Source organism: Lactuca sativa, chromosome 1 (assembly GCF_002870075.4).
Source record: "Lactuca sativa cultivar Salinas chromosome 1, Lsat_Salinas_v11, whole genome shotgun sequence".
In the NCBI taxonomy this organism is placed as follows: Eukaryota; Viridiplantae; Streptophyta; class Magnoliopsida; order Asterales; family Asteraceae; genus Lactuca; species Lactuca sativa.
The window spans coordinates 157,988,170-158,000,302 of record NC_056623.2 but is presented as its reverse complement, the minus strand read 5'-3'; the positions used below and the strand labels follow the sequence as shown (position 1 = coordinate 158,000,302).

The 12,133-nt window shown below is 38.4% G+C and overlaps 1 protein-coding gene across 1 annotated transcript; it reads right to left on the bottom strand.

The window, feature by feature from the left end:
• Positions 1 to 385: 385 nt before the first annotated feature.
• LOC128128095 (uncharacterized) lies at positions 386 to 2,016 on the bottom strand. The gene is made up of 5 exons (XM_052766906.1): positions 2,004 to 2,016; positions 1,824 to 1,915; positions 1,003 to 1,301; positions 679 to 855; positions 386 to 578 (listed from the first exon to the last, which is right to left on the bottom strand). Exons 1-5 carry the CDS (start codon positions 2,014 to 2,016, stop codon positions 386 to 388), a joined length of 774 nt encoding a protein of 257 aa, XP_052622866.1.
• Between the last annotated feature and the right edge of the window lie 10,117 nt (positions 2,017 to 12,133).

Below are 12,133 nucleotides of genomic sequence, written 5' to 3'. Positions count from 1 at the left end.
AAATTGTTTTCTTATAAAATTTCATTATCTAATATTTTTACATTCATATATAATTGTAAAAATATAAACTAGAATTGTGAATACTTTTAAAAATTCATTTTTCTAAATATTTAATTTCCTTGGCATCATAAGGAGTGCTCCATCTTCCTCTCAACATATATCAATTATATTTTGCAGAATTAATAATGTTTGACCATTGACCGAAATGATCTCCTAATTTATATTATAATGTCATCTGCAAACATATTTGCAAACATATTTAGAAGGAAATACAAATAAATGGTGCTTTTTTCATTTAGTATGGTAAAAGATATACACATGTTTGCTTTTGACTTTATACAAAAAGAAAACTTACTTTGATTTGACAAGAGGAGTAAAGACGATATCAGGCATGATTGGTGTACCAAGGACCAAAAGCCCCACCTCCATCACCGGCAAGACAATGTGTAAATGAATTTGGTGCAATCCCTTGTGAAGAAATTTCGGAAATGACATATATACCTTGCTGACCTAAACCCAAAACCCCATCAACTGGTCGGTTAGTTTTAATGAAGTGTCTAGTTCCAAATGTGCTATAGCTGTTCCATGCATAATTAATTAAATCAACCGTTTAATTTATAGAGAATGAAAGAAGGAAGAGAAATGAAATTCTATAGTTGATGATAAATGAAAACTTACCCAAATCCCATTTTTAAAGTGGAGATTGTAAGTGCACCCATTATGAGAACATGTTGGGGTGCTTGTAGGGTCATGCAGCATAAGGTATACTTGTTGTTCCCCTTGTTGTAATTTAGTGAAAATATTAATGTTTGACCATTGACCGAAATGCTCTCCAAATTTATAATATAATGCCACCTGCAAACGTATATACAAGGAAATTAGAAATTGATTGTGCTTCTTTTGAAGTACAAGCTACAAGTCCACTGCCAGCAGCATAATAAGTTTGTATTTCAAGAAATTTTAAAATCATAAACAAAAAATGAAGTAAGTTCGAGTACGTACCAAACAACAGGAAGATCATAAGTTCCTAGTATAGCGAATGCAACACCACCCCGTGGATCATAATACTTGTTTAATATCCTACTGTGTCTTAAACTATCTCTATCTCTGAGTTGACTCAACTCAATCTGATGGTTCAGGGGAAAAGCTCTTTCTTGCGAGAGAGTGGCCAAAAACCTAGAAAGAACATCGACGACATGCAACAACAGGAGATAGAGTAATGTCGAAGTAACCCGATTTTTGACAATAATAGAAACCGACATCCTTATCTCTAGTCTTTCTTCCCCTTTATCATAGTAATTCTACAAATCATCATAAGAGCACACATTTATAAGCATATTTGTGAAGCCAGTGTACAAGTAGGGTATGGCCCCACTTAAAAATGGGTACTTAAAAATTTAATCCATCCGCTGAAAATTTAATTTAATGACAATAATACCCTTAATTAAAAAAATTTGTTATTCAAATAGGCATTTATAAAAAAAGGTTAGAGTGTTTGTACATGTCTCGGTGCATGTGGTTTTAGCTTTTGTGATGTCGTTCATAATCATAGTAAAATAAAAGACAAATTAATGGTTAAAAAGATGACACACATACGATTGTGGACCATCACATTTACACTCTCGGCAAGTTTTTTTTTGATTTGGCAAATACAAATATTATAACCTACTCTTAAACTAACACCTAATTCCACTTAAGTCCACCACGGGACTTGAACCCTCAATCTCAAGAAAAAATAATTATATTTAAAATGTATTATGTAGCTTCGCTTCAAGAACTATCATCACATTACTAGATTATGTTTTCAAGCAAAAGAAAACAACATATGATTTCAACATTGCAAGCATTCCAAACATCAGCACATCAATTCCATCATCAAGAAAAACATTTATCATTTTAGTGTTAAGATGGTCATCTGATTTCAGAAAAAGAAAACAAACAAACAAACAAACAAACATAACAACTTTGATACTCAAATTTCTGGGGACAAAAAGTGTGACAACCCGAAATTTCCATTTTGTACAAACCATATCAAGTCAGTAGAAGATTAGAATAGTTGTAGTAAATTTCCAGACTTTTGTTATAAGTTTGAGTATTTCAGGTTTACACTTAAGGAGATATCAGGAGAGTGGATGCACTAGGGTATTGTGCAACTCTGTTATTCCAAAACTCTATGATATTAGAGTTCATTGCGTAAATAAAATATTTTCTGCCAAAAATCCCAGGACTATATATAGGATTCTGAGCCATATTTATTCATTAGTTCCATTTCCAACTAGAGAAAAGCCGAATTCTCTCTCAAGGATCTTCGGACTTTCGTCCCGGAAAGTGAGTACTTCTATCTAGTGGTATTGTAAAGCTTCTTATGTGCTTAAAACACTATAATTCATAGGAAAACATAAGGATTAGAGAGTTTATGGCCCAAGAATATCTTGGACCGTAAACCCTTCTTTAGGGGTCAAATGATGCCCTAGTCCCTTCCTATTGCAATGAAACTAGTTTAGACTTGTACCCTAATGTGTTTAGGACTAGAATACACCCTTAGAACACCAAGAGTAAGGTGTTCACGGCCCAAGAAGTTCCAGGGTCGTGAACTCCAAACAATAGGGCCAAAAGGTGCTTTAAATTCTCCTTAAGCCTTGGACACTAGCCTAGATTTATTCCTAGTTAAGTTAGGGACTTCAAAACACCAAAAACACCCTTTCCATGGGAGATTATGGCCGTAATCTCCAAGGGGTTTGGTCCCAGGGCCGTGAACTCCTAAAAGGAGTTATATGATGCCCTAAACTCTTCCAAAGACCATGCCATTAAGTAGAAATGCTTCTTAGGGTCTTATAGAGCCTCAAACATCAATTCGTCATGTAAGTATGAGCTTACGGCCGTAAACTCATGAGTTTACGACCGTAAACTCATTTGTTAGTGACATTAGGGACGTGAACTCCATTAGGGGGTTTTCCTTGAACCCTACACACAATAGCTTTTCCCTACAACAACTTAGATGCAATCCTTGAGGCTAATAACACTTGATAAAGGTGTTTAGCATGTCCTAGGGTGTCTTAACTTGTTTATTAGTCGTTTATAGACTAATTTGATACATATATGTGATATTATATGTTAACTAGGATCATAGAGTGTGTTCAAGACTTCACTTGACACCTAGCAGTCTTACCTCTTCAGTTCATCAGTACCACTCACTACAGGTGAGTTCATATCCCTTAATCAATGTTTTAATTGTTTTTAAATGTTTTATGGGGGGGGGGGGGATACAAGTAGAATCATGCTAGTTATTATATCAATCACATGTGATTAATAAGCAGCATTCAAATGATGTACTACTCATTAGCCGTTTTACGAAACAAATTTCTTCAAATGATTTTCATAAACGTTTTATATGTTTAAAACTCCTTATTTTACACTGTATGTTTCATTTCAAACTCATTTACAATTGTGTTACCACCAAACGTTTCTTTATACTTAAACTGTTTTATCAAACCCATGCTTTCAAACCGTTTTATAGATTGACATCAAGTCAATCTTTTCTTAGATGATAATTATGTTCAAAGGTTTTACAAAACTTATTTTATGCTTTTATATTATCAATTGCATGCCTACGTATGTATAGTTATATAATCAATGTTTAAAAGGCTTAGGAAGGACTATCCACCCTATTTCCTTTTCGCGCTTTAGATGTGGTCTGGTGGGATATCGGGTACCCGTCCGACGATCGTTTAAATATTAGTTATATATCATGTGTACATATATAGTCATAAAGGTTCTTTAAGTTCATTCAATACCCTTGGGTAGCAAGGGTATACGTCCATGTTCATACGTACCAGTTACATTACTAGTAAGCTACCATAGGGTAGTTCATGAAGATACTAGAACTATTACTAGAACACGATATCATACAAAGAGTCAGTTCATTCATGAGTCAATACTTTCTAGATAGAGAGAGAACACACGTTACAGCTAGCACACGCAGAACATTTTAGTACATTACTATACTATTACATAGATATGTTTACATGATTACATTTACACGAGTACATTTACATAGAGACCCTGTTATAAGCATGCCTATATATGTATAGTTATATAAGTAATATTTAAAGGACTTAGCAAGGCTATCCACCCTATTTCCTTTTCGCGCTTGAGATGTGGTCTGGTGGGATATCAGGTATCCGTCCGAAGGTCGTTTAAATATTAGTTATATATCATGTGTACATATATGGACATAATAGTTCCTTTCAGTCAGTTCAGTACCTTTGGGTAGCAAAGGCGTACGTTAATACACTTTTACATAAATCCTATGCGATGATAGGACAGACATCACTAGATGCTATAGCATGGAACGATTTCAGGATCTAACTATACCAATGAATCGCAACGCATTGTTATAGTTATATTGGGTATACATGATCATAGTAATGTGGATGTTCACGGCTTGCAAATATGCAGGGGTCGTGTAAGGGTCCCAAAATCCCTTTGACAGGGGAGCGTCTAGCCTGGGATCTAGCCATCACATTATGCCTTATCCCTCAAATAAGGCAATATTAGTACAGAAGTAGTCACTTATTACAAATACTACAGTACTTATAAGATTACAATAGACTTAAGGTAGTTAGTATGGTTGTAGTTATTCGATACTACACCATAGTACTATTCCATTTTCCCATTACATTCACTTCGTGAACATTCACACGATGTACGGTAATGTAGAAGCTATATTTTTGGTTAATGATAGTCAAATTTGGGAAAATACACACTCTTACAAGAGACACACACACACAGACACTAGATGCCTTGGTAGAAGGATACATTTAGTAGGAAACATATGGTTTCCTAGGACCATTCAAATCATTTTCATACTTACAGTTCATATACATTTTCAAATACTTACTTACAAATTAAGACACTAAAATACTTATGATCTCACTAGCTTTAAAGCTGATACTCTCTTTCAAAATAACTTGTATCCTCAGGTCAACCATAAACAGGTACCGATGCAAGGTTCAGGGAAGATGGTGCTCGTTCAAGACGCATCTTACATTTTGATTTATGCTTTAGTGTTTATTATAATTTGACAGAACACACTTGTATTAAAATAATATTATTAATGCAATGGATGATGTTGTTGCTTGTTTACTACTTTCATTGTTGTGATATTGTACATGACGTCCTCTGCCCCAGAACATTTCTGCCGTTCATGGTTTTGGGGTGTGACAAAAAGAAACTCTTGAACTCATCCTTTTGATTCAGTTTTATCTCATTTTACTACACGGGAATTTGATGAAAGTAGTAATAAGACAACATGACTTCAGCTCTGGTTTTAGGGGAAAAAACAAAAAAAACAAAACAAAATAGATGATTCGGTAAAGTCGCTGATTTAGGGGGAAAACAAGCTCCAATTTCAAGTGAAAGAGGAAAACCGAAGACATAGCAAGAGAAAGAGGAAAACCGAAGACCTTAACTGCAGAAGATGTCAAAAAAGGAGGCGTATGTGGTAAAGCGGTCGACACCAGAGGTGCTGTAGCGTAGCAGTCGGAGCCGGAGACGACGCCGACGACAGTGATGTCAGAGAGGAACGAAGCTGAGCAGATCGGGATGGAGGAGTAGCAACATACTTTTCTTAAAACCCTTCTTTAGCAACATAATTTGCTTATAACAATAACAAATGGATGATGTCAACAAAATGTTACTACCAACTATAAATCCAATAAACAAGAACAAAGTAAAGTAATTATACTTTTCTACAAAAAGTCTTCAATTTCTTGAGATGAGGTATTAGCTACTTCTCAACGCATTTGAAGGGAGATTAAAAGAAAAGTCTGCAAAGGCAGTAATAGCAACATCTCAACCAAAAAAATCTCTTTCACGACTTTCAGACTTAGTGTGACAACCCGAAGTTTATTGCATCGCTATAAACCGTTGCGTCAATAAAACTCGTCTTTATCAAATTGTTTCGTTTATATTTTGAATTAAGTCATTAAATTTGAGACTTTTATTATGACTTAATGGGTGTCCAAACACGTTAGAGACACATGAAAACACTTTCGATATTTAATTGGATAATTTTTAGTTACGACCACGTCGGGTTACAAACACTTAATCGGGTACGACCAAAAGCCTCGTTAAACGTCAGTATCGGGTAGAATTCCACCGTGTCTCAAACTTAAAACATATTTAAGGTTGAACGAACTTCATTTTGAAGCTTTTCACCCTAGCTCATAGATTAACATGTTTAGCTTTCAAAATCATGCCAAAATCATTCAAAAGGACCAAAAACATGTGTTTACGGCCATAGAACACTCCAAAACCGTAAACACACATAAATGGGGTTTTGGAGCCCCCAAACTCTTCCAAACCACCTTTAGAGCTTAGATATGACTTAGGGGCTTACAAGACTGGACTTGGAACACCAAAAACTCAACATTTGAGGGGTAAACATGAGTTTACGGTCCAAGAACATGATTGGATCGTAAACCCCGTTTCTTAGGCTGTAAACACCTTTTAAGGTGTTAAGATATCCCCTTAAACACCTCCTAAGCCTTGGAATAAAGTCTAGAACCAACCACCATTGTGTTAGGGGCCTAAATAATAAAGAAAACCATCTCCTTACGAGTTCATGGCCGTAAACCCCCCAAGGAATGGTTCCTGGGCCGTAAACTCCTATAAGTTGGTCAAATGGTGCCCTAACTTCCATCCATGACTTGTATATTGAGTTAGAATCACATGTGATTAACCTAGGACCATCAAAACACATAAGGAATGGGTATATAAGAGCTTACGACCGTAAAATCCTAGTTTATAGCCGTAAACTTTATTAAATGGTCCCTTTGATGGTTTAATCACTTCCCTTGCCTTAGAACTAAACCTAGCATTATCCCTAAAAGTGTTGTAAGACCATTTAGCAACCAAGAACCCATCACCCATGAGTTTACGGTTGTGAACTCATGGAGACATGGTCTTTGGGCCGAAAGCTCCTTTAGGCGTTTACTCTTGAAGATCAAACTCCATATCTAGGCCCTATACCCCTCCCCCCTAGATGTCACCGGGATCACTCCTAACACTTGAATTGAAGTGTTTTCGCACCTCGAGATGTTTATTCTTATTTAATTAATAGATCAAGGTCTAATTAGATACAATTTATGTATCTCTTCATATTACATAGGAACCTCGCGTGTTTTCAACCCCTGAACTGACAATTAGCATCCAATCGACACATTTCTCATCTGGTGAGTTCACACCCCTACGCCTTTTTCCGAGTTTTCCAATGTTTTCAGGGGGTGAATACAAGCAAATTATAAATGTTTTCGAAACTTAAAACTGATGTAATTCTATAAATATCTGGAAAACTTTTAGATATCTTTACCCCTTTTGTATTATACGGAGCATAAGGGATGTCTTTTTGAATATAACTACATAGATTTCAATTACAGTGTAGGAAACAATCAAAACAATCAAATTATTATGGGAATAATTTGGGATCTTCATTTCTTGTTTTACGAGTTCAGATTTCATGCAAAGTTAATAGATAAACTATGTCTGATTCAGTTTATCTCTGTTTAATTTAGAGTATCATGCCAGATAATTTCTTTGTATTCAATTGTTTATACTCTATTATGTTTCAAAACGATTACGATATTTGATAACGACAGAGTACACCGTGAATAATTTAATACTAGCTTGTGAAATTCGTCTTCATTAAACCCTTTGGGTTATCAGTAAATCCTCCTCGGAAGTATAACCAGAGTCTCCTGGAGGGAGAGCGTGGAATTTGTGGATATATCTATTCGGAACTGACAATCCCACACCTTAACTGCTAGCTACAGTTAGGCGGGCGTGCCTGGGATGACAAATTCTAGATATCGTCCGATGCCTGAAGAACGTCAAGGAGGTATCGGGTCAGATTAGCATGGTTATACGACTCACAATACGTATTAAAAATGAGATTGTTCACGGATTTTATTTCTTCCATTAATCTATAGTTTTATGTATTAAAACTACCTACTGTGGTACTGGATAGTATTCCAGGGTTTTCAATCTATAGTTTTACGTATTAAACTATCTACTATTGTACCGAGCGGAATTCAGAAATTTTAAATTATGTTTTCTTAACATACTAGTAATAATCATGACTTATCTTATAGAAATCGACAAACATGATAGAAAATATGGGATTTTCTTGGTTAACAATCTTTTTCAGAAAAGCAAAGGAAATTTGTTCTTTTTAATAAACAAACCGCTTATGAACTCACCAGCTTTATGCTGATTTTCAAACTGCTTGTATTCTCAGGTTCTCCTTAGACAGGTATCCCGCGTTCTTTTGCAGAAGACGGAGCATATGGAAGTCACGTCTTACTTTTGTTTAGGCTAATGTATCTATAAAACCTGTATTACTTTACTTTCAAACTAATGTAATGATTCTATGTAATGTAATGTTTTGTGTTTACTATGCTTACTATGTACATTGGTTGTGATACTTAACATGACGTCCTCCACCCCGGAACGTTTCCGCCATCGGTTTCGGGGTGTGACAGATTGGTATCAGAGCCATTGTTTATAATGAACTAAGTATACCAAACCTTACATGGTATAAGACTATAAACACTAAAGGGGCCGAAGTGCTCTGAACTAAAAGTATACTTTAAAATATAAGTATTTTTCAAAAGTATACAAGTATACCTAACCGCCGGAATCCGTAACCCCGAGTAGAACAAAACATAAGTAAATGGGTGTTGTACGTTGCGGTTAAACCTAGGCAGTTATGTACTCGTGTCTAGGATCAATATAGCCTAATCAACTATATTCATTTGAGACACGGCCAATGTGTGCTTGGGAGTGACTGTGGATACCCAAACAACGAGCCATCGTCGCAGCGTAACATAAAATACTATGGGAGTATTTTCTAGAGCCAACTTCGTTATAGAAATCCTCATTCAAGCGTTGCTCCTCAATCATTCATTTAGCGATAATTTATCTGCTTTGATAACTCTCTCCTGCTTTACCGCTTAATAGAATTCCATATCTGTCATAATGAGATATCTCTTGTTTTATATCTCTTGATTCAATTCAGAGGACTTACCATCCTCTCTTTCTTGATCTTTTTAGATCAAGATGCCTCCAAGAAAGAGACCCAGCTCAAAGAACAACAACCCTCCACCACCACCTCCTCCTCAATTTGATCTCGTAATGTTCGAGGCAGCTGTTACTGCCGCAGTGGCAGCCGCCATGTCTCAAATGAACCCCGGTGGCTCCGGTGGTCCAGGAGGTGGTACCCAATCCCAAAACCAGGAAGGTAGCCAGGGACACCGGAAGGAGTTTTCCTACAAAGACTTTATGAATGCGAAACCTACATCTTTCGATGGCACTGGAGGTGTTATCGCCCTGACTCGATGGTTTGAGAAAATCGAATCTATTATCGAAATCTGTGTTTGTTCGGAAGCTGATAAGGTGAATTTCGCTGCCTGCACTTTCACCGATAAAGCCCTGACTTGGTGGAATGGCTGAGTCAGATCCCTAACCTTACCTGTAGCTAATGCTATGAGTTGGGAGGCCATGAAGGAACTTCTACTAGCGGAGTACTGCCCTCGGGGCGAAATGCAGAAATTAGAGCACGAACATTGGAATCTAAAGATGAAGGGTTCCGACATCGCCGCTTACACCTCCAGATTTGAAGACCTGGCGCTTCTCTGTCCGGGAATGGTTACCCCGGAAAGTAAAAAGATTGAAAGATTTATCTGGGAACTGACCCAGGCAACCAAAGGGAATGTTTTGGCTGCAAAGTTAGACACTTTCTACAGCGCTAAATGTCTTGTGCAAACCCTGATTGATCACGGAGACAATCCCGATGAGGAGGCCAACACTCTTGAACCGATTAAAGGTAGTGGTGGTAGTAAAAATAAGTTCTGGAACAAACGGAAGGCGCAAGGTTCACAAGGATCCTCTAAGAAGCAGCAAATTGTGGTAGTCCATGCTGCTACTACCGCTGCTGCTGTTTCTGCCGTCGGATCCACCGCTTAGACTCCTACCAGTGGATACACTGGTACCCTTCCTTGGTCCAACAAGTGCAACTACCATCATCATACTCCCGGGCCATGTCGTGAAAAACTCTGCAACAACTGTGGCAAGAAGAGCCACCTTGCTCAAAACTGCAGAAAACCAGCCCAATCAACCAATCAAACTTACGGAGCAGGTGTCGGTCTGCTACGGTTGCGGTGAAGTAGGGCATTTCAAGCGAAACTGCCCCAAGGCAGCAACAACTGGCAACACTGGGAGAGTCCTAGCTATGGGACGGGAGGAGGCTGTCGCCGATCCCACCATCGTCTCGGGTACGTTCCTTCTCGACAACTCTTATGCTAGTATCCTTTTCAATTCTGGTGCTGAAAGAAGTTTTGTTAGCCATTCATTCAAACATCTCCTTAAACATAATCCCCAACCATTAACCGAAACATTTATCATCGAGATGGCTAACGGCGAGAAAGAAAGCGCTAGCAATATATTCATAGGTTGTACTCTTACCCTGAACGATCATTCTTTTCCCATCGATCTTATGCCAGTTTCCATAAAAAGCTTTCATGTTATCATTGGCATGGATTGGTTGAGTCCCAATCATATTGATATCCTTTGTTATGAAAAAGCCATTTGTCTCAATCTCCCCTCTGGTCAGACTCTCATGATCTATGGAGATAAGCTTAGCTGCAATCTTCGCATCATTTCCTGCATCAAAGCTCAAAAGCTTCTACAAAAGGAGTGCCATGCATTTCTAGCCCATGTGATCAACCAGAAACAGGAAGTTAAAGATCTCGAGAGCATCCCCGAAGTCGGTAGCTTTCCTGATGTTTTTCCCGAAGAGCTCCTGGGAATTCCTCCCGAACGTCAAGTTGAGTTTCGCATCGACCTAATCCCTAGAGCTACCCCCGTAGCCAAGTCTCCATATCGCTTAGCTCCAACAGAAATGCAGGAGTTATCCAGCCAACTCAACGAGCTACTCAGCAAAGGGTTCATCAGACCGAGTTCCTCACCCTGGGGAGCTCCGGTATTGTTTGTGAAGAAGAAAGATGGATCCTTCCGGATGTGTATCGACTACCGTGAGTTGAATAAGTTGACCGTCAAAAACCGATATCCTCTTCCTCAAATTGATGACCTCTTCGACCAACTTCAGGGAGCCAGCTAGTTCTCAAAGATAGACCTTAGGTCAGGGTACCGTCAGCTACGAGTTCATGAGAGTGATGTTTCCAAAACAACTTTCAGGACTCGGTATGGACACTACAAGTTCGTAGTGATGCCCTTCGGTCTAACCAATGCACCAGCAATGTTCATGGACCTGATGAACCGGGTGTGTCGTCCTTTTCTGGACAAGTTTGTCATTGTGTTCATTGATGACATACTTGTGTACTCCAGAAGCGAAGAAGATCAGAAACAACACTTGGGTCAGTGTTGGAAAGCCATAGATCCGAAAATCTGTACGCGAAATTTTCCAAGTGTGAATTCTGGATTTGGAAGGTAACTTTCCTTGGTCACATGGTAAGCGAGGAGGGTATACACGTGGACCCTTCAAAGATCAAAGCGATAGAGAATTGGACGGCACCGAAGACACCCACAAAAATCCGTCAATCCTTGGGTCTCGCCGGCTATTATCGGAGATTCATCCAGAATTTTTCCAGAATCGCCAAACCCTTAACCACTCTAACACAGAAAGGTGTACCCTTTTTTTGGAGTGAAAAGCAAGAAACTGCATTCCAAACGTTTAAGTAAGCCTTGTGCAACGCACCTATCATGTCCCTGCCCGAAGGGACGGAGGACTTCGTTGTCCACTGTGATGCGTCCAACCAGGGTTTAGGCTGTGTGCTTATGCAAAGGGGAAAAGTTATTGCTTATGCCTCGAGATAGCTGAAGGCACACAAAGTCAACTATACCACTCACGACCTGGAGTTAGGAGCAGTAGTCTTTGCACTGAAGATTTGGAGACATTATCTCTATGGAACCAAGTGTACAATCTTCGCTGACCATAAGAGCCTGCAGCACATCTTCGATCAAAAGGACTTAAACATGAGACAACGGCGTGGGTATAGTTGCTCAGTGACTATGAGTGCGAAATCCGCTACCATCCCGGCAAGGCCAATGTGGTGGC

What these genes read in the sequence shown, in the direction of transcription:
- LOC128128095 (XM_052766906.1), bottom strand. An exon ending in TATGATCTTCCTGTTGTTTG is followed by an intron (nt 856 to 1,002) that starts GTACGTACTCGA and finishes ATACGTTTGCAG; the next exon opens with GTGGCATTATATTATAAATT. An exon ending in ACTTTAAAAATGGGATTTGG is followed by an intron (nt 579 to 678) that starts GTAAGTTTTCAT and finishes TGCATGGAACAG; the next exon opens with CTATAGCACATTTGGAACTA.